General features: G+C 36.7%; 1 protein-coding gene across 4 annotated transcripts in view; it reads left to right on the forward strand.

The window, feature by feature from the left end:
* The window catches only part of LOC150109786 (uncharacterized), a 1,408,745-nt gene that overhangs the window by 828,209 nt on the left and 553,559 nt on the right, over positions 1 to 26,977 (forward strand). For all 4 annotated transcript variants that reach the window (XM_090396626.1, XM_090396635.1, XM_090396653.1 and 1 more), the window contains one exon: positions 26,419 to 26,572. In XM_090396626.1, the coding sequence (XP_090252752.1) occupies positions 26,419 to 26,572 (154 nt within the window). The remainder of the gene's footprint in view (positions 1 to 26,418; positions 26,573 to 26,977) is intronic.

Genomic DNA, 26,977 nt, shown 5'->3' on the forward strand with positions numbered 1-26,977 from the left:
CCCCTTCTTTAATTTTCATCATTACCAAGTACCTTATCAAAATAATAATAATAAATAAAAATATATTTCATTGTAAATGTCTGTTTTATTTGAATTTAGATGTATATTTAAACAAAAAAAAATATGATTTATTTTTAATAGAACAAAATTTATAAAGATACTATACATTTTTACTTAATATAAATAATTTATCATCCATGAGAGGAGTGAAATTGCTTATTTTTATATCTGCTATATTACGCTCTTTTGTGCGTTTTATAAATCCAGTATTTAACGAATGATCCATACTTAAGAATTTGAAAGTTAAAAAAATTACCGTATTTACTCGAATATAACTCGCACTTTTTCCCGAAATTAAAGCTAAAATATCATGGTGCGAGATATATGCGAGGATTTTCAAAATCTAAAGTTTTCAGAAAAAAAAGTAACTGAAAATGGGTATGACTTACCAAGAAGCTTCTATTCTACATCACTTCTTCTTCCTCAAGAGCAGTCTTTGTGCACAACGTCAAAATTATCTACCCAAATAGAGACATCTTCTTTCCCATTATATCAAACAAAAATTACCAGTAATTTAAGACTTGAGATATGTAATGAACAATCCATGACAAATTACTAATGAGAAGTGAAAGATGTGCGTGATTGTAGGCCAGTAGAGAAAAAGCACCTATTAAGAAGTGCATATGATTGGTGCGGTATTAACAAAAGATCGCGTGACCAAACAAAAAGCAACAATTGAATGGAAATGCTAATTCTCTTAAACGATTTCCATAATATCTGAAATATATTCACTATATATTTCTTAGTTTCATGTCGGGGTAGTGTCAAGCAAAACCTTATGTTGCATCGGCAACATGTGGTTTTGCTTGGGTCTATATAGCAGTTTCTCTTGGAGGGGAGATGTAATTCATTAGTTAGTGTTTATATTCCCAGTTGTGTGTAATTGCACTATTTGTTGAGAAATATATTACACAGTCTGCAGATGTCTGTGAACCTTATTCAGTGACATAATAAAAGTAATTGCTCACGAACTCGGGTTTTTCATCCCGCATACATACAAATCGGCCCATCAGAACACACGCAATTTACAGACAAAAATTACTAGTTGTGGTGGTGTTGGAAGTGGGCGGTAGATGGCGTTGATGGAGATGATTCGTAGTAGAGGTTAGGTGTAGAGAGAATTGTAGATGTCCTCCCACGATGAGTCTTCGGACTCCTTGGAGGTATCAGGAATAATAATAATAAAAAAGCAATTACTTTTATTATGTCAATATAATAGAGGCCCTTTTCTGTTCTCAGATCTTATTTCAAAAATGTATAGACCAAAACAAGGAAATGTTCATTTACTTTGACTTCGAGAAAGCATTTCTCTGAATTCGAGTTTCTCTGTTTCTCTTTTTCAAATTGTTTCTTTGAATACGAATGTACTTCAGTGGTTATTTTTTGGAAGTTAGTTGCTGTCGCGATATAATATATTTTCGTTACTGTCGGAATCGAATGCATAACGGCGGAAGAACAAAACGAAGCTAAGTTTTCATTACTGTATTTAGTTATATTTCATTTTATTTAATTATATTTAGTACTTAAATGTTTTTTTGCTTGTAATGTAATTGTTTGTACATTTTTTTTTCTTATTTATTTAACGGAATTTATTAATTGAATAATTATTAAAGATTACACTACTCAGCAGTAAGGAATGATGGCGGATTCAGCAGCAGTCGCAAGTGGCGTATCGCCAAGTCCTTAAACTTATAATTAAGTTTAAGAACTCAATTATAAGCAATATCATAAGGGACTTTGTGGCATGCAGTACTTGCGGCATGTATGTGTCTCGGGAATTAGATATGTGGCTTGTGAAAGAGAGCGTATGTGCGCAAAATGCAGGCAGTTGGAGGAAATAAGTGCATTAGAAATATCAATATCCAACTTTGTTGCTCCAGGAATGGGAAATGAATGTAGGAAGACAAGTAGTGTGATAGGAGAGAATGAAAAAAAGATATATATGAATGAGAAAATAATAGTTGATAGTGTGGAAGGTTTGAGTGACTGTGAAAGTTTAGGAGATGGTTTTGTTTGGGAGAGTGAATTTAGATTAAGAGTGACTGACCTGCAGAGGGAGAGAGATGATTTGAAAGAGGAGGTGGAATGTCTTGTGAATGAGAGCAGAAGTATGAAAGATAAGATTAGGAGAATGGAAGAGATAAATGCAAGGCGACTCAGAGTAGGAGAGAGAGAGAGAATTTAGGGAGTATGAGTGAGAGGTATAGGAGTGCTAGAAGAGGAGAGAATGGAAACAGTAGAAGAGAGGGAATGAGAGAGAGGTATGGGAATGCTAGCAGACGAGAGGATGGAAACAGTAGGAGAGATGGAATGAGAGAGAGATATGGAAGTGCTAGAAGAAGAGAGAATGGAAATGGTAGGAGAGATGGAATGAGAGAGAGGTATGGGAATTCTAGAAGACGAGAGGATGGAAACAGTAGCAGAGACAGAATGAGAGAGGGATATGGAAGTGCTAGAAGTGAAGAAAATGGAAACAGCAGGAGAGAGGGAATGAGAGAGATGTATGGGAGTTCTAGAAGAGGAGAGAATGGAAACAGTTGGAGAGAGAGGTATGGGAATGCTAGAAGAGAGAATAGCAGTAGAGGAGAGGGAATGAGAGAGACCTATGGAAATGAAAGAAGAGAAGAGAATGGAAACAATAGGAGAGAGGGAATGGTAAGGGATATAATGTATGGCGACTCAATGATCTGTGGTGATCAAGATAGGATGCATGAGGAGTGTTTGCCAGGTGAGTGGTAATGTAAATCAGGCAGTGAGAGATATATGAGATTTTTGCTTGCGACTGTACGGAAGAAGACAGAGAGAGGAAAAATAGTCTGCGTGTTGCCTAGGTATGATAATGATGAGCTGAGCAGAAGAACGGTGATATTGAATCGCATAATATGGTAATAGCAAGAATGTGTGAATGGATGCTTGGAGTGCATTTGAGGAAAGAGAGGAATTGTATGCAAGAGAACGTTTACACTTGAATGAGGAAAGACGTAGGCATCTGGAGAGATTGCTGTTCTGAATGAGTCAGTTTGTTCCAGGGAGGATGATAGTGGGAATGGGTACTTGGGTGGGAGAAGGGAGACGATGTCAGGTAACACTGATCCCATTGAAGTCTAGAAGGGATAATGCTGGGTATAGAAATAGTGGCATTTATATGCTTTATACTAATGCCAGGAGTATCCGGAATAAGGGAGAGGAATTGGTGGCGCAGGTAGCATCAGCCTGGCCAAAAATTATTGCGATCACTGAGACGTGATTGACAGAAGGGGATATAACAACAGGAATAGAAGTCGCTGGGTATAGCATTTTTCGTCAGAATAGGAGGGGAAAGCGTGGTGGTGGGGTACTGCTTATGATGAGTGATGACCTATATTCTCTAAGAGTGGAGGCTTTGGAAGGAAGTGAGACAAATGAATTTGAAAGCGTATGGTGTGAGGTAGAGGTAGGCAAGACAGGATATTTAGTGGGGTGTTGCTACAGACCCAGGAGCACAGAGGATGGGGACCAGGAGATGTTTAGACAGCTAAGTTTGGCAAGTGCAAGAAGAATGACTGTTATGCGAGATTTTAACTATGGTACTATAAATTGGAGAGAGGAAGATGCATGTAGGAATTGGGGAATGGAATTTCTAGAATTTTTGCGTGACAGATGTCTTAGGCAACATGTAACAGAGGGAACAAGAGGTTCAAGAGTTTTGAATTTGGTTATAGCATCAGAAGAGTTGATAATAACTGAGTTAACATCTCTCCCACCAGTTGGAGAGAGTGACCATATGGTTTTGACTTGGAAAACGAATAGACATGCAGGAGTATCAAAGAGACGGGAACTTATGTGGAATTATAATGCAGGTGATTATAATAGTCTTAGATGTCAACTTCGGGACGTTTCATGGAGGGAGGAATTGGAAGGCTGGGATATCATTAGTGCGTGGGAAATTGTGAAAGAATATTTGTTAGCAGCAATGGTAAGTTGTATACCACGAGTGAATTTAGGGAGTATGAGTGAGAGGAGTAAAGTGGATGACAAACAATATTAACACGTTCGCTGCCACGCTACTCAGTCATAGTTTGTTCCCGCACGCCAAGCGCTTTTCGCGTCTTCAAGGTCACTACGAGTAATCTCGTAGCCGGCTTATTAGACAGAATTTTGTTTCATACGCCAACTACGAGTAATCTCGTATCACTCCCATCTTCAAGGTCACTACGAGTAATCTCGTAGCCGGCTTATCAGACAGAATTTTGTTTCATACGCCAACTACGAGTAATCTCGTATCACTCCCATCTTCAAGGTCACTACGAGTAATCTCGTAGCCGGCTTATCAGACAGAATTTTGTTTCATACGCCAACTACGAGTAATCTCGTATCACTTCCAGCTATATATTACATGCGCTGATGACGGTGTTTATTGCATCTAGTTCAGTTTTAGTTTCTAGTCTCTAAGAACCTTCAATTTCGCCATGACCAGTAAAAGAAAACTTACTGATATAGAAGTGGAAGCTTATGCTAATATGAGCGATGATGAATTTCATGAAATATTTGGTTCCGATTCCGAAGATGATCCTACAGACGACTCTAGCGGTGACTCCGATGATGAAGAAACTTTTGAAGATGAAGATAGCAACCAGCCAAATGCATCAACATCAACTTATTGGGAAAATTCAGAAGAGGAGCCCCCACAATTTGACTTTGTTGAAACTGCAGGTTTTAAAATTGACACTAGAAATTTCAGTATCAAAAGGTTAGTTGAACTTTTCTTTTCTGAAGAATTTCTCACAATTTTAGTAGAACAAACCAATTTATATGCTTTACAAAATATTGAGGAAAGCCGAGCGCAGTTCAAAAAAAGTCGAAGAATTTCTAACTGGAAAGCAACAGACATACCTGAAATGAAATTATTTCTTGGACTTTTACTTCATATGGGTCCTTGTAATTTACCGTCTATTGAGCATTATTGGAGTACAAATCAACTTTACAATTTGCCATTTTGGCGCTCTAAAATGAGCCGAAATCGATTTCAAATTTTATTGCGTCATTTGCATTTCGCAGATAATTCCCAAGCATCTAATGATAAATTGCACAAATTAAGACCAGTCCTAGATCATTTTAATAGTGTAATGCGAAATTGCTACACACCAGACAGAAACTTATGTATTGATGAGTCAATGGTGTTGTGGCGCGGTAGACTGGCATTTCGGCAATACATAAAAAACAAAAAACATAAATATGGCGTGAAATTCTATGAACTGTGCGAATCAAATGGATTGGTGATAAAAATAAAAATTTATACAGGAAAATCTGAATCGTCTTTAGCGAAAATGGGTCACGCATATGATGTTGTATTCCACTTGATGGAAGAATATTTAGACAGGGGTTATGTATTGCATATGGACAATTTTTATAATTCTGTAGCTCTAACAGAATCGCTTACCAACAGAAAAACGTATGTGTGTGGAACTCTGAGAAATAATAGGAAAAACAATCCACCAGATGTTATTCAAAAGAAACTAATGAAAGGGGAATTTGTCTGGCAAAGAAGAGGTCCTGTTGTAGTCAGTAAATGGAAGGATAAGAGGGAAGTCCTTTCCATTTCAAATATGCACAAATTTGAAATGGTTGAAACGCAAAATCGGAATGGTAAATTTCAGTTAAAACCTAATATCGTTAGGGATTATAATTTGGGTATGTCAGGCACCGATCTTTCTGATCAAATGCTTTCATACTATTCCACCTTACGAAAGACAATTAGATGGCCAAAGAAATTGGCAATACGCATTTTTGAGGTATACATTCAAAATGCGCATAAATTTTATAACATGATTACTGGAAATGCAATGTCTGCATTAAAATTTAGAGATAAATTTATCTCAATTTTTGTTGGGATGGATGAACTTACAGCATCAGAGAATATCAGGAGAAATGGGAATTTTCATTATTTGGAAATTTTACCACCAACAGAAAAAAAGAATCAACCGACAAAGCCATGCCGTGTCTGTACAAGAAACAAACGTAGACGCGAAACACGTTATTATTGTCCTGTTTGCCAGGAAAAACCATCATTGTGCGTGGAAAAGTGTTTTAAAATGTACCATTCTTAATTTGAATAAATTGTTTTTTTTTTATTTTACTGAGTGCTTTTTTATTTCATTCATTGGTTTTTATTTTTATTGATTTTACTAGTTTAAATTGATATACAAATTACGCGTTATACGAGGGATTAACTCACGCTTGGCATACGAGGTTGGTAATCAACATACGAGTATACTCGTAGTTGGCTTGTGAAGCTCATATACGAACTACGAGTATACTCGTAGTTGGCATCTGAGGCACATACACAATATACTATATTTTAGTTGAAATTATTTCTCTTCTACCAAGCCCCCAGACATGCTCTCAGCATTATTCAGAATCCAAGGGTCCAAATTAAGGTAATTATGCAAAGGGATAACTCGTGTTTGGCATAGGAGGTCGGTAAATCGACATACGAGTATACTCGTAGTTGGCTTGTGAAGCTCATATACGAACTACGAGTATACTCGTAGTTGGCAGCGAACGTGTTAAATAGGAATTGCATGGGAAAAAGAGGCTATGGAAGAGATATAAGGAGACAGGTGAAGAGAAGATGCATGAAGAATATAAGACACAGGCCAAAAGAGTGACTAGTGTGGTAAGGAAAGCGAAACTGGAATATGAGAGGAAATTGGCCCTAAGATCCAAAGAAAATCCTAGGGAATTTTTTAGCTATGTGGCCAGTAGGAGGAGAAATGACTGTGGTAGAATGATATTGGGGGATAAAAATGGGAATAGAGTGACTGATGCAGAGGACATAGTGGAATTGTTTAATGAACACTTTATTGGAGTATTTCATCCTAGAGGAGTCAGTTTTAATGCTAGAGGGATACGGCTGGTTCGAGGTTTAGAGGTACAGGAGGAGAGTGTGTTTCAGATACTAAGTACTCTGGATGTCAGTAAATCAGTGGGACTGGATGGTATTTCACCACAAGTTTTGAGAGAATGTGCTAGGGAACTGACAGTGCCTTTAACCTGGCTTTTCAATGAAATTCTGGCTTCGGCAAAGGTGCCCAGGTAATGGAAGGAAGGTAAGATAGTGTCATTGCATAAGGGTGGTAACAGACTGAAGTTTCTAATTATAGACCAGTCTGTATGTCATCAGTAGTTGTTAAGATCTTGGAGAAAGTAGTGAGGGACCGTATACAGCATTGGGCAGATGAGGGTAATGTTATCTGTGAGAGTCAACATGGTTTTGTGAAAGGGCACTCTTGTTTTAGCAATATGCTAGCCTTTTATATTAAAGTTAGGAGAACATTAGATGAGGGGAAAGGCATATACTGCAATTTTCTTAGACTTAGCGAAGGCATTTGACAGGGTGCCACATGATAAGCCGATATTGAAGTTACAGCACATGGGTCTGGATGTCAGATTGGTCAACTGGATTCAGGATTGGCTGTCTGATAGGTATCAGAGAGTTGTATATGGTGGAGCAGTTTCAAGGAGGCAGAGGGTTACAAGTGGGGTCCCACAGGGCTCAGTACTAGGACCTATATTGTTTAACCTTTATATCAATGACATTGCCAGTGGTTTGCAAGGGGATATTCAGTTGTTTGTGGATGATGCGAAGCTGGGAAGGATTATTAGTAATAGTGCAGATGTGATCGCCCTGCAAGAGGATTTAAATAAGCTAGATAGATGAGCAAATGAATGGGGGTTTCAGTTTAATGCAGCAAAATGTAAGGTCTTGAGGTTTGGGAAACATCGATAGGATGCTGCATGCTCTATGGGAGGAATTATACTGGAGGAAGTAGGGGAGACAAGAGATCTGGGGTTGATGATTGATAGAAACCTGAAATTTAGGGGACATATTGCAAAGGTGGTGAAGGTAATACAGAGGATTGCTGCAATTATGAAAAGGACACTGTCTTGCAGAGATAAGAGGGTTATCATTCTGTTGTATAAGTCTCTGATCAGACCACACTTGGACTATTGTTCTCAGATTATTTCCACAGAATTTGAAGGGGATAAATTAACTGTGGAAACGATAGAAAGACGGATGACAAAGATGGTTTCATTACTGTATAAGCATAGTTATGAGGATCGGCTGAGGGAATGTGGACTGCAGAGTTTGATGGATAGATGAAGAAGGAGAGGTGATATGATTGAGACTTTTAAACTGTTGAGAGGTGGTTACAGGGTTGACACTGGGGAGTTCTTTCGCTTGGTTGAACAGCCCGGAAGGAGTGATGACAAGAGGCCATCCCTGGAAGTTACGAAAGGAAACTGCGAGCAAGAGGGTAAGGAGGAGTAGTGTCTTTGCATGGAGGGTGGTTGAACCGTGAAATGCATTGCCTGATGGAGTGGTGGGAGCGAGAATGGTCAATGAGTTTAAAGAGTGGTATGATAGACTTTGTGTTTCTTAAGGAGGACCTCCCCTCGATGAGTCTTGACAGACTTTATGTTCTTAGGAAGGACCTCCCACGATGAGTCTTTTGACTCCATGGAGGCCTGAATAATAATAATAATAATAATAAAGCATTTGACAAAGTCCAACATGCTAAAATGATTGTACTATTAAAAAGAATTGGATTAGATGGTGAAGACATTAGGATTATTGAAAACTTATATTGGAACCAAAAGGCATCTGTTCAAGTTGATTTCAAGACATTAGGATCATTGAAAACTTATATTGGAACCAAAAGGCATCTGTTCAAGTTGATGATTTTATTACAGACTCCATTAACATCAAACAAGGAGTAAGGCAAGGATTTGTGCTGTCACCTCTTCTTTTTAACATCTACACAGAAGCCATATTCTGAAAAGTCTTGGAAGGAAGAAAGGAAGGGATTAGTGTAAATGGTGAAATCATCAGTAACATCCGATATGCCGATGATACAGCTCTTCTGGCTGACAACATTCAGGATCTTCAAAATCTCTGGGAAATAATAAATGAAGATAGTGAAAAAATTAGATTAAAAATAAATATCACCAAAACTAAATTCATGGTTATAACTAAGAAACCCATTCTTAATTTAGCACTTTCTTTAAATAGGAAACAAATAGAAAGAGTGGCAAAGTTGAAATATCTGGGATGCTGGTTAAATGAAGATTGCAATCCAGAAATGATAATAAAAGTTAGAATTGAAATGGCAAGAAAAAATTTTCTCTTGATGAAATCAACACTGTGTAACCACAGTTTAAACTTAGAGCTTAGAGTATGCATGGTTAAATGCTATGTATGGTCTGTACTGTTGTACGTTGCAGAAACCTGGACCTTAAAAACAACATCAATAAAAAGACTTGAAGCCTTTGAGATGTGGTTATACAGACGAATGTTAAAAATCCCATGGATAGCGAAAACGTCCAATCAGGAAGTACTATAACATTTTTTTATTTTCAGTTACAATCTAGAAATTATTGAAACAAAGAAATATAAAGAATAAAAATTTTTGTTACAAAATAACACAAACATCAATAATGAAAGAAAATAAAACTAAACAAATGCATTTAATATTAATTAATCAGAATCTTCAATAGTTGGATTTACAAAACTGTCATAATAGTCATCGTAAACAATATTGCTATGCTGAAAGCATAATACTTTTTACAATGCTTGCAAAAATATTTTGATAAGCGACTCGTTTTGGATGCATAGCACATAAAACATCTTTTTCTGTTTGTCGAGGGAGCCATATCTATGTCATCATTAGAATTTCCTTCAAATTGTGTCTGAAATTGATGAAGTTTCAGGTGTAAAGGCCTATGTACACCTGTAGAGATTTCTGAACTCCTTTTTATTTGTTTTGAACTAACAGATTTCTAATAAATATTCTGTGCCATATTTTCACATTGTTGTTCAGCATATGAATAATCTGACCATTTATACTTATGAGCTATTCTGACATTGGAGCTCGTGGTATCTCTCAGATACAATTTACTATCAAATATCACAAACCTTTACAAAAAAAAAATGTGTTCAACCAAATTGATAGCAAAAAAAAAAGGAATATCACTCGTAACATGCGCACGCGCAGCTAGTCATCACCGTCTGTCAGGACCTCTGCAGGATCAAATATCACAAATCTTTGCATAACACGTGTTAAACCAAACTGTGAGTATATTACTAGTTCAAAATAGCACTCGTAATATACTCACATGCATCTACTCATGATCTTCAACCTATACAATAGATAGGTTAAAGAATATTCATGTGAACAATTAGCATGTATCTGTCAGATCAGATGCGAGCACCCGAGTGTTAAGCAGAGCCAGGAGGCAGGCTGCCTCTATACTACACCCTGTCGATGGTACTGGTCCCAGGGATTATCAAAATTAAAATAATTATTTGGAGCTTATATAATTAGAATAAAATATAATTATCTTTATCAATATGTGTGTATAAATTTAATATTTTTTTTAAAATTTTTCTGCCTCCAGTATAATTGTAACATAAACTCTAAGTTTTCTGCCCTTTTACTTTTCCGCCTGCGGCATTCGCCCATTCCGCCTTTGCCTCGCACCAGGCCTGTTGGTGAGTGATGTAAAAAATGCTCCCTACTTTAATAGATTGAGAGCTTGTGGATTGCAGAGGTTGGTTGATAGGCAGAGAGAAGAGGGGATATGATAGAAACATTTAAATTACTAAAAGGTTTTTATAAGATTGATGGAAATGAAATTGTGTGATAGTGATGGAAGAACAAGAGGTCATCATTGGAAATTAAGGAAAAGTGTGATTAACAAGTGGAAACGAGATTTTTCACCTGGAGGGTGGTGAATGAGTGGAATGCATTGCCTGACTAAGTTGTGAGTTCTGCGTGTAAATGAATCCAAGAAAAGATATGATAGATATTGTTTTGATAGTTTGGGTCTCCCGCGATGAGTCTACTGACTCCATGGAGATACCCATAATGATAATAATAATAATAATAAATGAACAAGGATGGACTGGCAGATTGAAACTTTGCCAACCAACTAGGGTATTGGTGTGTTAAACAAGTTCCCTCACTGTTTTCACTAGGGACTGAGAGTGGACATTGAAAAGTCAGCTACTGGAACAAACTCCAAATCAACATTGCAACATCAGAAGAATCAAGACAGGAACCAGAAACCTTTATATAAAGATTATTAATGGAAGACAAATTGAACTTACAGAAGAACTGGAACAGTATCACACTGGAAGTGAAAAAAGAAAGGAAGGAATAGCAATAACATTCAATGCCAAACATGAAGATAAGCTTCTTGATTGGAATACAATTTGTGCATGTGGTCCTACAGAAAGTTCTCCTGAGAAAAAAAGAAGATTTCATCAATTCATTAGAGCAGAACAAGAAAATGGAAAAAGTGGTCCTTGTTAGAGATCTAACAGCAGAGTAGGAGATGAATCTCACCAGACCTATAGGAATGTTTGTGGAAAATGAAAATTTGCAGAAAAGAGTAAGGTTGATAACAATGGTAAGTTCCTGCTGGATTTCTGCTCAAGATACGAACTAGTCATTATAACAACATGTTCCAACATAGAGATATGCGCAGATTATCAGTAAAGCTTTATTGACTATGGGATGTTGATAGTGATATCTTCATGCTGGTTCAGAATACAAGTGCATACAGAATACTTAAAATTGGAAGTGACCATCACAAAGTTTTAAGTAGGTTATAAATGAATATCACATGGAAGATAATAATATGTAAGAAAGTTTTTAAAATAATTAAAATTCAGCAGCTTTTACATGTAAACACTAGACTTAATTCTATAAACATTATTCAGAAAAAAAAAAATGAAACAATTCAAAAACATTAACCAAACTGTAGTGTTTAGTTCTAACTGGCAAATTCAGAAGAAAACATTGATTGATTCAACTACAGAGGTATATGATGAAAAGTAGTCTGCAAGCATAAAAAAATAAGAATGCCATGGTGGACACAAGATATTAAAGAAGCAATCTTGGAAAAGAAGAAAGCTCTTAGTGAATAAATCAGCAGATGATCCTAAAGAATATAGAGAAAATTGCAAGAGAGCTGAGCTATGTGTAAAATTAGTTAAACAAAAGACCAGTAAGAGCGTAGAAGATAACTATCACAAAAATGGAAATATGTTCTAGAAGCTATTCGAAATGCTTAGAAATGGAGAACAGATTACGGTAAATGGAATCAAAGATTATTAATGTGACACAAAAATTGAAGGTAAGGATATTTTAGATGGGAGTAATTATTGGGAATAACTGTTAGACAAAACATGCATTGAAACACAGTAGTAGAAAATATTCAAGAGGAGTATTTATTAAGAGGAACCTTACCTGCCAGAAAGTAAGTCAGAGTTGTACATGTTAAGCGGTAGCAGCAAAAAAAAAAAAAAAAAAAAAGTAAGTTTCATAATTATTTGAGCTTTTTTTTTTTCTCTTTAAATTACAGGAAATATAAGCTACATACAACATATAGTTTGTAGGTAATTTATAGTTGTGGAATTCGTACTTAAAAACAATATTTCAGTATAGTTTGTAATAGTTCTTAGTGCTTTAATTCTTTGTGCAGTGTTTGAATAATGGTAGCAGCTGCAACTCAGGTTACCAGTGACTTTTCATCAAATACCCCCCTCTTCCATTTGAAGACTTCATTTTATACAGCATACTACTGGATTTTGTGGTATCCATGTGGTGTTTGCGGCACATACACATCCCAGAAGAGATTGAAGAGTACATGTATGCAGAAAATGGGAAGAACTTTGTGACAGACATTAGTATAATGGACCTTGTCAGCATTACATCAGAAATGGGTAAATATTGACAGAGAGAGATGAGTAGCATGATCAAGGGTGAGGATAACGAACACAATGTGAATGAAAAAAATAAAAGTGGGGAGTATGGTAGATTTGAAACATCATGAAGTTTTTGAAGATGGTCTTAACTGGGAGGATGAAACGCATGCAAGAGTAGGTAACTGGCAGACAGAGATAGATGCACTGGAAGAAGTAGAGGAATGTCTAGGGAATGAGTTGAGAAGTGTGAAAGACGAGATTAGGTGACTGGAAACAATGAATACAAAGCAAATCAGAGTAGGTGTGAGAGAGAGTTATGGGAATGATCATAAAAGAGAGAGAGAATAGGAGAACAGTAAAAGACAGCGAAAAAAATGTAAAAGAGTGCTGGAACCAGAGATGGAGAGATGACAGGACAACAGGTAAGTGGGGAAACAAAGAAAGAAAGTGTTAAAGGAGAGAGAGAGAGAGTAAGGGATGCAGGTGAGCAAGGAAGAAACAGGGGGGGTAAGAGATATGATGTATACAGAGTTGATGATCCATGGTGCAAAATAGAATGCCAGGGGAGTTTTTGCTTGGAGAAATGACAGATAGTGTATTATGGCAATTAAGCGAGGTGAAAGGGTGGATGAGATGATGTGTCATTTTGGGTATGAATGACTTGGAAGGCAGTGTGAATCAGGTGGCAAGAGATCCAAAGTTCATACTTGAGGATTTATGGAAGAAAACTGAGAGAGGGAAGACAGTATGTGTTTCCCATACTGTCTTCATACTGTATGGGAAACATTATCATACTGTGTATGATAATGCTGAAAAGAGCGTCAATAATGAATAGTATAATCAGAATGTATCTAAAGATTGACTTGGAATACATAGATGCTTGAAGGACATTTAATGACAGAGAGGAACTGTATGCGAGAGATGGCTTGCATTTGAATAAGGAAGGATGTAGGCATCTAGAGAGAATGCTGTTCTATGAACAAGTAAGTGTGTAATTTCAGAGAAACTGTAATAATCAAAGTGGATGGTAGTAGGGCTGACCTATTGTGGGAATAGGTGATTGGGAAAAAGGAGAATAAATCGGGTAATGCTGAATTCAGTGAACATCTGGAGGTAATGATAGGTATAGAAACAGTGACATTTTATTCTTTATACTAATGCCAGGAATATCCAGAATAAAGTAGATGAATTGATGCCACTAAAAGTATCAGCTTGTCCAAAATTTATTGGGGATATCTGAGACATGGTTGATGGAAAATGATGTGTTGACATGAATACAAGTAGCAGGGTATAGCTTTTTCAACAGAATAGGAACTGAAAACATGGTGGTGGAGTACTGCTTATGATAAGTAATGACTTATGTCCTCTCAGAGTGTAGGATTTGGAAGGATATGATATTTAGTGGAATGTTACTTCAGGCCATAAATACAGAGTTGGATGAACAGGAAATGTTTACACAGTTGAGCTTGGCAAATGCAGGAAGATTGTTATGGGAGATTTTAAATAAAGCAGTATAAATTGGGAAGAGGATACTTCATGTAGTAATAAAGAAATTGAATTTATGGAATTCTTAAAGGAAAAATGTCTTAGGCACATGCAGTAGAAGGAACATGAGGTTGGATTTCATCAGAGATCTGATTATCACTGAGATAGCATCTATGCCCCCAGTAGAAGAAAGTGATCATCTGGTTTTGACATGGAAGATGAATAGACATGCAGGAGTATCAAACAGAAAATAATGTATATGGAATTATAAGGCAGGTGATAATAATAGTCATAGATATGAACTTGGGGCAGTTCCATGGAAGGAGGAATTGGAAGGGCAAGATATCATTAGTGCTTGGGAAATTGTGAAGGAATATTTATTATCAGCTATACCATGATTGAAGAAGAGAATATAATTTGGTGTAAAGTGGATGACAAACAATATGAAATGGGAACTGCAGGTAAAAAGGAGGTTATGAAAGAGATGTAAGGATAGGAGTGGAGAGCAGATACATGAAGAATATGACTCAGTTCAGGAGAGCAACTAATATGGTAAGGAAGACAAAACTGGAATATGAGAAAAGATTGGACCTGAGATCCAAAGAAAATCCCAAGACACTTTTTCTTGCTGTGGCCAGTAGGAAAATAAATGATCGTGGAAGAATAACACTGTTGAATAAAAATGGGAATAGACTGACTGATGCAAAAGTCATAATGAAGTTGTTTGATGAAAATTTTATTGGGGTATTTCATCCTGGAGAAGTAGATTTAAATACTAAAGAGATCAAGGTTTAGAAGCACAAGAAGAGAATATGTTTCAAATACCAATTACTATGATTGTCAAGAAAGCAAAGGATGAGATTTTGTCCCATGTTTTGAGAGAATGTGCTAAAGATCTGACCTCCATTGACTTGGCTTTTCATTGAAAATCTGGCCTTGGAAAAGGTACTCAAGGAGTTGAAGGAGGATAGGATAGTGCCATTGCACAAGGGTGGTAGCAGACCGGAAGTGTCAAACAATACACAACTAAAAAACACACATACCAACCACAGTAATGACTATTTAATTCGTAAATATTTCATCCCAAGTATCTTGGGACATCTATGGGAGGAGTTATACTGGAGGAAGTAGGGGAGACGAGATCTCGAGTTGATGATTGATAGAAACTTGAAATTTAGGGGACATATTGCAAAGTTGGTGAAGGTAACACAGAGGATTGCTGCAATAATGAGAAGGACGCTGACCTGCAGAGATAAAACAGTTATCATTCCGTTGTATAAGACCCTGATCAGACCACACTTAGACTATTGTTCTCAGATTTGGTCCCCAGGATTTGAAGGGGATAAATTAACTGTGGAAAGGGTACAAAGGCAGATAACAAAGATGGTGTTGGGACTGTACAGCGATAGTTATGAGGATCGGTTAAAGGAATGTGGACTGCAGAGTTTGGTGGATAGAAGAAGGAGAGGTGATATGATTGAGACTTTTAAACTGTTGAGAGGTGGTTACAGGGTTGACACTGGGGAGTTCTTTCGCTTGGTTGAACAGCAGGAAGCAGTGATGACAAGAGGCCATCCCTGGAAGTTACAAAAGGAAACTGCGAGAAAGAGGGTGAGGAGTGGTTTCTTTGCATGGAGGGTGGTTGAACCATGGAATGCATTACCTGATGGAGTGGTGAGAGCAAGATCAGTCAATGAGTTTAAGGAATGGTATGATAGGCTTTGTGTTTCTTAGGGGGGGGGACCTCCCCTCGATAAGTCTTGATAGACTGCGTTTCTTAGGAAGGACCTCCCACAATGAGTCTTTTGACTCTGTGGAGCCCTGAATAATAATAATAATAAATAATAATAATAATTTTTACCATTGATTATTAGATTTGATTAATGCGATTTTGATATACGCAGTAACATCGAGGGATTAATTAACCATGTTAATTGAGGGATACCTGTATTCTGGCGGTCAATATGGCAGTAAAACTGGAAGATATTTCACCACATGAGAAAATGAGCTAAGGAACTGACAGCTGCATTGACCTGGTTGTTCATTGAAAACCTAGCTACTGAGAAAGTGCCCAGTAAGTGTAAGGATGGTAAGCTAATGCCATTGTACAAGGGCGGTGGTAGAATGTAGGCATAAAACTACAGACAAGTTTGCTCATCTCAGGTGGTAGTTAATGTTTCTGAGAAATTAGTAATCAGTGTTATAGAAGTAAATTAAATATAACTGAAAAAAAAAAAAAAAAAATATATATATATATATACACACAAAGATTATTTTATACAGTTTTGTATGACAATTTCCCATACTTTAGGAATAGTAAGAACGTCGTTGCGGTTTAAATTTGGTCTATGTAGTATGGCTTCAGGACTTTCTTTATATAAATGTTGATATTTATATAAAGATCTGTGTAAAAGTTTTGACTTCTCCCAACGGATCCTATGGTTTGAATTTTCAACTCTGTATTGGGAGAGACCAGATTTCTGCGGTTTGAAAAGGCGAATGTGGTCTTGATGTTCTGAGATGCGTTTCTGAACAGACCTACCTGTCTGACCAAAGTAAGACAATTTGCAGGAGTATGGAATCTCATAAATGCCAGGTAACATCAGAGGTGAGAGTTTGTCCTTAGGAGAAGGTAACAAATTATAGATTTGGTTGATAGGTTTGTAAGTAGTGGCAAAATTGTAACATCTCAGAACATCAAGACCACATTCGCCTCTTCAAACCACAGAAATCTGGTTTCTCCCAACACTGAGTTGAAAATCCAAATCATAGGATCCATTGGGAGAAGTCGAAACTTTTACACAGATCTTTATATAAATATGAACGTTTATATAAAAAAAACTGTTGAAGCCCTACTACACAGACCAAATTTAAACCGCAACAACTCTTACTATTCCTAAAGTATGGGAAATTGTAATACAAAATTGTGTAAATGATAAATGCACATAAACACAAGAAAGATATTTAATTAACCAAATATTTCGGTCTGGAAATAGCAGACCATCCTCAGTGGTATTACAGGAACAGTTATAAAAAATACAAGCTAGAATATTAATAATAGATCGTTAAAAATAGAACACGCCGCATGATGTTATATCACTAAGTATGAAACGGAATATTTTGAAGTAGAGACATGATTAAAAATAAAATAAAATGAATGAGTAATCTTGATTAGACTTTCCCAGATTTTCGATATAGATATACAGTCATTACTATTCATGTTGGGACGATGGAGCAAGGCCTCCACGCTTTCCTTGAACAAATGTTCAAACCTATAACGGGATCCATGTAAGAGGATAAACTAGTATATCCTCTGATAAAGCTAATGCTCTTCGCCTAGAAGTCGCTTCTTCTCTACTTAAGGCCGAACTTCCTCCTTCCAACATATCTCCTTCTGAAATGAAATCTTTACAGTCCTTGAGAAAAATAATCACCTCATTATCACCAGAGCTGACAAGGGAAAAGCAACAGTAGTTATGGACTCAGCAAATTACAGAAGAAAACTTTCTTTTTTGCTTCGAGATCGCTCCACATATCAAGAAATTGATTATAATCCAACCAACAGACAACTAAAGAAATTAAATTCTCTCTTAGATGAAGTCATCAGTTTAGATAAAGACACAACTGAAAGACTTAAAACTCATTTTGCAAGACCTCCTAGCATTTATGGTCTTCCAAAGATTCATAAGATTGACTATCCTCTTCGTCCAATAGCAGATTGTATTGATTCTCCTACTTACCGTATAGCCAAATATTTAGCTAAATTATTGAAATCTTACATTGGCAACTCTAATTCTTTTTTTAAAGAACTCCTCACATTTCTTAGAAAAATTAAAAAATGTCTCATTACAACCTACAGATCTTATGGTTAGCTTTGATATAGAATTTTTATATACCAATGTACCTCTCAAGGAAACTTTAAAATTACTTGCTGACATCTTTCGTGAAGATGTTATAAAACGTTTTGATTTCGATAAAGACACAATTGAAAGACTTAAAACTCATTTTGCAAGACCTCCTAGATTTTATGGTCTTCAGAATCAGCCTATCATCCATGTCAAAAAACAGGAAAAATTAGACCAATTTATATTTCATCAGTAGTTGTTGAGATCTTAGAGAAATTAGTGATTGATCATTTACATCGTTCAGCAGATGAGGTAATGTTATCTGTGAGAGTCAGCATGGATTTGTAAAGGGGCACTCTCAATTTAGTAATATAATTGTCTTTTATAATAAAGTGACAAGAGCAGTTGATGTGGGATAGGCATATATTGACATTTTTTTTTTTTGTTGTTGGATTTTACAAAGGTGTTTAACAGGTCCAACATAGAAAGCAGATAGTTAAATTACAAAGTTAAATTAAATTCATGTGGCATGTTCTATTTTTAACGATCTATTGTTAATATTCTAGCTTGTATTTTTTATAACTGTTACTGTAATACCACTGAGGATGGTCTGCTATTTCCAGACCGAAATATTTGGTTAATTAAATATTATTATTATTATTATTATTATTATTATTATTTCCCAAGACCTCATGGAGTCGAAGACTCATCTGGGAGGTCCTTTTATCACACATTTTCTTTCTATATCTTTTATATATCTTTCTTGTTTTTACGTGCATTTATCATTCAGTCTTATATACAAGTATCCTTAAAACAGCAAAATTGTGGAAAATAATCTTTATATATATTTTATTTATTTTTTTTTTTTTTCGGTTTACTTTTTTTTTTCAATTTCTATATTTAATTTACTTCTATAACACGTTACAGCACGCATATTGAGATTCCATTGTAATCATGCACCCTAACTGTATGTCATTCCTAGTATTGTTTGAACTACTGTACTGATGATGTCCCAAGATACTTGGGATGAAATATATATGAATTAAATAGTCATTACTGTGGTTAGTATGTGTGTTTTTTTACTGATGAATTCACCACAGGTTTCGTTATATAAAAACAATAGACCAATTTATATTTCATCAGTAGTTGTTAAGATCTTAGAGAAATTAGTGAGGGATCATTTACATCATTCAGCAGATGAGGTAATGTTATCTGTGAGAGTCAGCATGGATTTATAAAGGGGGGCACTCTTGATTTAGTAATATAATTGTCTTTTTGTAAGAAAGTGACAAGAGCAGTTGATGAAGGATAGGCATATATTGGCTTTTTTTGTGAGGGGGGGGGATATTACAAAGGAGTCAACATGTGAGAAGTTATGGTTTGGATTGGATTGTGGATCAGCTGTATGAAAGATATCAGAGTGTTGCATAAAAGTAGCAGAAGGTTATAAGTGCAGTTCCTCAGGACTCAGTTTTGTTGCCTGTATTGGTTATTATTATTATTAAATGGGCCTCCATGGAGTCAGATACTCATCATGAGAGGTACACACTATTGCACACAATGCTCATCCAACCATGCTTTAAACTGATTCAGTGTGTCTACATTCACAACACACACTCAGGCAATGCATTCCACTCACCAACCACTCTCAATGCAAAGAACCTTCTCCTCATTCCTCTGCTCACATCCTTATACAGTTTCTGGCAATGGCCTCTTGCACTACCTCCACTCCTCATTCTATGAAAAACCAATTCCATGTCAACCTGCTAACAACCTCTGACTAGCTTGTATGGCTCAGTCCCTCATCCTCCTATTCACGAGGCCAGTACCAGCGACAGGGTGTAGCATAGAGGCAGCCTGCCTCATGGCATGGCTTAATAAGGGTGCTTGCTCAGCCATATTGTGGTAGGCACCGTCACTATGCTAACAATTCCTGTTCGCTTAGCAAGTACAGTAAGCAAAAGTTTTTTCAAGCTTAAACTGATTAAAAATTATTTGTGAACAGCAATGACCCAGAAAGATTGGTTGGTCTAACTATATCGATAGAGGTGGACATAGCTTATAATTGAAATGTAGAAGTGCTTAAAAACAGTTTTATTATACAATATTCATAGAACAAACATTTAATTAATATTATTAGTATATAATCATTTTGCATTAATGTTTCTCTTGTAATAAAAACAAAATTGCAATTGGAGATTTTCTTATATTTTTGTCTTATAATCCATCAGGGGCGATATTTAATTGTTTGTCTCAGAGCGCGATCTAATCTGGCGACAGCCTTGCATGAGGCTCTACAACTTCCATTCTCTTTCTCTCATACTGCACATTCCAAAGACCAATTACTACATTTGTGAATCTTAGATTATACCCCCTTTCCTACATATCCTCATCACCATAAAAACCTGGTGTCCAAATCTGTGCACAATAATCCATATTGAAGCCTGATCAAAGCCTTATGCAATGGAATCATAATCTTTTTATTTCTGCATATCAGGGTTCTCAGCATGATTGCCATTATCTGATGTGACATCTTCAAAACTTGTACAGTGTGACCCATGAATTTCAGGTCCTTGTCCATCATCACTTCTAGATCTCTCATCTCCTCTACATCCTTTAACATTTCATTTTCCCATCAAGTGTATACATTGCATCCAATCATTACTTACCAAATCTCAGAACCTATACTTAGCAACATTGAATGGATCATTCCAATTACCTGCCCATTCATGCAACAACTATTCAAGTCCCCTTGTAAGACTTTAAAATATACTTATTTCTGCTTTGCTCTCCCCAGTTTTGCATCATCTGCATACCACTAGTTAAACCCTTCCCAATATCATGCACATACAAATTAAACAACAATGGTCCCAAAATCAATATGCAATATCAATATCTGTGGTGCACCACTAAATACTGATACTGCACCACCTTGTACAACTTTCTGATGCGTATCTGATAGCCAGTCACTGATCCAACTCAGAAGTCTGTTATCCAATCCCATCTCATTCAGATTATTTACCAGCTTGTCATGTGGTAGTCTATCAAAAGATTATGCAAAATCCAAATATGCCACTGTATATGCATCTCCTCTATCCAAGGTATTTGTTACCATGTTATGGTATATAAGGTCTGTTTGGCCGAGTGGTTAGCATATCCGTTCTCCAGCCAAAAAGCTGTGGGTTCAAATCCTGCTGTGGACATGGATGGTTGATTGTCTGTAAAAATACTAGTGGTGGTGGTGGTGGATAGCATTGGTGTAGATGATGCATTTCATTGTAGCTGGTGGAGATGGAGAGTTGTAGAGTAAGTGTCCTCCCTCACTTCACTTAAGTTCCTTATGACTCCACCTTGATCATAATGAAACACTCTTGGTAAATTGATCCCTGAATACCTCAACAATGTCTTCTGAAGCAGTTACCATTCTACCACTTTTATCCATTAATATCATCTTACTATGATCATTCTTCCTTCTACTTGCCAGTTTCTGCTTATGTTCTCCTTTTGTTTTCCTTACTTACTGAGTCATTCTCCTGGTTTGTTCTTTATACTTTTCATGTAACTGATTATTATTCATCTTGTACTTCCTACAAAAAACCAGATTTCATGCTTAAGCTCCACGTTCATCCATTTTACACCTACCTTATTCACCCTTTTGGACTTCAAAATACATTCGCACATTGATGCTGTTGCATATTTCTTTGTAAGTTCCCATGCAACATTTATTTCCTTTCTACTCAACTCCTCTTTCTATGCTATATCTTCAGTCTGTCTCCTAAGCTTGTCATAATCAGCAGCCATATAATTCCACATATATCCTTTCCTCACAAAAGTCTGCATATGACTAACCACAACCCAGGTGATCACTTGCATCAATTGGAGGAAAGTGTGAAACCCCTCTCACAATTACCTCTTCTGATGAAATGATCAAATCTAAAACTCTCGATCCTTGCATGCCCTCCTTTATGTTCTGCCTGAGATAGTTATTTCTAAAGGACTTGAGAAATTCATTTTGCTTATTCCTAAATTCTATCTCTTCATTCCAATCAATCTACAGGGTGGCCATAAAATAACTTTCCTCTTTAGAGGCATCTGTAGCTAAAACTAATAAACAGAATGAGGCCAGATTTTATATTGAGACTTTTGAAGGCATGGGGAGATGATTTCCATGAAAAAAAAGATTCAGCACCAAAAGTAGCCAATAGGGGAGATTTTGGCACTATCAGAGCTGAAAGCAGTCAAATATTTACTTGTTAAGTTGTTTTACTTTAAACAATGCAACAATACCGTAGCGGCCCTTCGGGAATTTAGAAGGCTTCATAACCTGTGTACACGTCCTATGTCAGCTGTAGCACTGAGAGCTATGATTAAGAAGTTTGAAGAAACTGGATCACTAGAAGTTAGACCTGGCAGAGGAAGGAAAGCTGTGCAAGAAGAGACAGTAACAGACATTACTGGTCAGCAGTCAACAGACGTTAAAGGTCAGCACGTTGAAAATCGTGTATGTGGTACAGTGGACCCTGATTCTGATGAATAAAACATTATTTCCTGTGAGTTCAATCACTACATTAATTTCTGTGTCTCTCGCAAGTTGTTATTATTATTATTATTACTAAAACAAGACCTCATGGAGTCAAAGACTCATCTAGGAGGTCCTTTTATCTTACACACATCTCATCATACCGTGTCTTAAACACGTTCAAACTACTTGCAGACACCACGCTCTCAGGCAAGGCATTCCAATCACTCACAACTCTGCACAAAAAAAACCTGCCTCTCACTCCCTTACTCACACCCTCCTTATACAGTTTCCAGGGATGACCTCTGGTTCTCCCCTGATCTCCCACTATTCTCTGTAGAACTTCTCCACCATTGATCCTATAACAACCCCTTACCAACTTGTAGGTCTCTATCATATCTCCCCTCATCCTTCTCTCCACTAGACTCTGCAAATTACATCTTTTCAATCTTTCCTCATACTCAACATTCCAGAGGTCAGAAACTACCTTAGTCATTCGCCTTTGGACCCTTTCCAACATCTCTTCATCCTTCTGAAAACCCGGTGACCAAATCTGGGCACAATAGTCCAAGTGTGGCCTAATCAAAGCCTTATACATTGGAACAAGTATCTCCCTACTTCTACATGTCAGTGTCCTCCGCATCATTCCCAGAAGTCTTTGTGTTGTCTTCACAATTTTGGCAATGTGGCCCCTAAATTTTAGATCCTTATCCACTATCACCCCGAGATCTCTTATTTCCTCTACTTCCAACAATATATTCTCACCAAGCATAAATTCTGCATCCCATCTTTGTTTTCCAAATTTTAAAACCTTACATTTTGCAACATTGAACTCACATCCCCATTTGCTTGCCCAATCACTCAATTTATTCAAGTCTTCTTGCAAGGCCACAATGTCTTCACTACTCTTTATGGTTCATCCCAACTTTGCATCATCTGCAAACAACTGAATATCTCCATCCAAATCTTCACCAATATCATTAATATATAAGTTAAATAGTAATGGCCCTAAAACAGACCCCTGAGGCACTCCACTAGTGACTTTCCTTTTCCTGGATATTGCACCCCCATACACAACTTGTTGATACCTATCAGATAGCCAGTCTCCAATCCAATGCACTAATCTAATATCCAACCCCATCTGCTCTAGTTTGACTGTCAACTTATCATGAGGTACTCTATCAAAAGCTTTTGCGAAATCCAAGTATATTACTGTGTATCCTTCTCCTCTGTCCAAGGAAGCAGTCACTTTATTGTAATAAGTAAGTAGATTACTAAAACATGACCTCCCTTTAGCAAATCCATGCTGTCCATCAAAGATTATACCATTGTTGTCAACCCAACTCTGGATCCTAGTTCTCACAAGCTTCTCCAACAACTTAACCACAACACCTGACACACAGATAGGCCTATAGTTTGATGCTTGAGTTCGATCACCTCCTTTATGAAGTGGCACAATCTTGCCCTCTTTCCACTCTTTAGGAACTTGACCAAGTGCAAGACTCGTATTAAAAAAATATGTCAAGGCAGGTGTCAACTCTCTAGCACACTCCTTCAGAATATGTGGTGATATATTATCAAGTCCCACAGCCTTATTTACATCTAGTTTACTCAACTCCCCAAACACCTCTTGCTCACTTACAGTCAGTCTCTCCTCCCCATCATCAACTGCTCTTAATCTCTCCATGAAGTCACATTCACAAGATTGAAAGATCTTTATGAATTGCTCATTAAGTATCTCCTCAACACATTCTGCAACAGCTGTCTTTATACCATTTCCTCCAATCAATGTCATCCTTCCATAATCATTCTTTCTTTTGCTGGCTACATATCGAAAGAACTCCCTAGGATTCTTTTTGGCTTCATTAGCTAACTGCTGTTCATACCTCTCTTTAGCTACTCTCACCAACCAAGTCACCCTCCTTGCCTGGTCTTTGTAGACCTCATGAAATTGGTTACTTCCACTTCTCTTATGCTGTCTCCACAATGCCTTTTTTTTCTGTATTGCTTAAGTTGTTCTTATTATCATTGTAATGCGCCACATATCCAGCTGGAATGAGTGACACAGCTGTCGCTTACACCGTGGAAATGTTATTATTCCATTTTATCTGCCTTTAATGTAATTATATGTAATTATTAATGTAATTATCCGCTTGTTTATGGCTCAGCCAGTGGCAAAATTTCCCCCATTGGTGACTTTTGGTACTAAATATTTTTTTTCTTGGAAATCATCTCCCCATGCCTTCGAAAGTCTCAATATAAAATTTAGTCTCATTCTGTTTATTGGTTTTAGCTACGGATGCCTCCAAAGAGAGAATGTTATTTTATGGCCACCCGATATATTGCCATAATGAAAATCACCCACAATAATTACCCTTCCTTTGTTCACTAATTCAAGTCATTTATATTTTTCTTCATCACCACCATCCACAATCCCAGACCTATAGCAACATCTAACTAAATATGTCTTCTTCTCAACCTCCATGTTACACAACACTGCCATAATTATAGAGGGAAATGCCACTATTTCCCTCTTTCATGTCTACCTTATGTGGACTTATTCCCCTGTTATCATGAGCAGCACTGTCCACCCTCCCTTCTTGCCCCTTCTATCATTGTGAAAAATACTGTATTCTTCCGTTTCTATTCCTGTTATGATATCATCTTCATTCAACCATATTTCACTTATTCCAATGATTTGGGGGCAAATCAACTCAATCATTAAAACCATTTCATCTCTCTTCTTTCTGATACTTTTGGCATTTGTAAATAAACACTGCAGTTAATTTTTAGGTCAATAACCAATCCTATCCAAGTCACTTACTGTTTGTGATTTCCTCACCACACTTGCTCAATCACCTTTATCACCACTTATAACATATATCTGCTCTGTCTCAACTTTCCCACCTACATCGCAATATACTCCATCTTCTTACACCCATTCACTGCCATTTCAACATCCACTCTCCCTATGACATGTCTCTATTATTTATATTAGTGACATCATCAATGGATTACAGGGAGATGTTAAGTTGTTTTGCTGATGTGAAGTTAGGAAGGTTATTAGTATAGTGCTGATGTGGTAGTCCTTCAGGAGGATTTGAATAAGTTAGACAGATGGGATTGAGAGATTATGAGTAAATGAATGGAGATTTGATTGCGGCATTTAAATTGTTGAGTGGTTGTTAGATAGAGGACATGAGAGATCATATGATAGAGGAAGAGGCAAGGACAAGGGACCATGCCTGGAAGTTACAAATAAAGGTGGTGAGTAAGATGGTTAGGAAACACAAACAACGAATAAGTTGATTAGACTTTGTTTTGATTATGGGGCATTTCAAGATAACTTTTATGACTGTATGGCAGTCCTAAATAATAAGATTAATAATAATAATAATACATTGCATTTTGCTAATTCAGTATTTTGTGATGCTTACTATTTTATCACTGAAGTGATGTGCCTTACAAAAAAAAAAAAAAAAGTGTCAGAAGTCCCCGTGGTCTCTCTCTCTACATTCCTTAATAATGCTTTGTTGAAGGTCTTCTTCCAGTTATCTAGATTTCATCCTTAAGACACATATATATTCTTAACATTCCCCACCTCCCCAAAAAAGTTTTAATATTTTTCATTTTGCTATTTTGTGTAGTAACACCTTTTTCAATGATTTCCTTAAATCATTTTTACATTTATTTATGCAGTAGCATTTCATATAATAAATAAAGAAACAATATACCTATATATTTTATTTATTGTATAGGAAGAGAAAGCAAAGATTCTGCCTAATTGTACTTGTGTTTGTGAAAGTTGTCCTGATGGCTTACGGCTATGCCCAACCAGTGGACAATGTATTCCTTTCGATGCATGGTGTGATGGGATTGCAGACTGCCTTGATGATGAAACAGAATGTACAAGTGAGTCACATATGTAAATAAATTTAAAATTCTAATTATGCATATTTTTGAATAATCTGAATACATCCATTATACTTTTGTCTTTTATTATTTTAAAACATGATATTGTGGTCACAAAATTAAGTTGAAAACACCAGTTTTCATCTAATCAACAAAGATAAACAAACCTGAGCCAAGTTGCAAGTTGGAAAGGTGATCATCTGCAAACACTGGGTACTGCTTTCAAAATTTCAAAATGGTGGCGGCATTGTCATGCCATGATTTTAATTTAGATTTCAGTCCTTTCGTTAAGTGTGAGGTCTGTTATATGTATTCTTTCGATTACATAAATGATTCATGGATGTTTAGAGCGGATGGAAGAAGGGTGTGTGTGCGAAGTGTGACCTGAACGAGGAACTGATGAAT

The sequence above is a fragment of the Typopeltis vanoorti genome, chromosome 1 (genome assembly GCF_054136105.1).
Source record: "Typopeltis vanoorti isolate ZY-2024b chromosome 1, IOZ_Tvanoo_1.0, whole genome shotgun sequence".
NCBI lineage: Eukaryota > Metazoa > Arthropoda > Arachnida > Uropygi > Thelyphonidae > Typopeltis > Typopeltis vanoorti.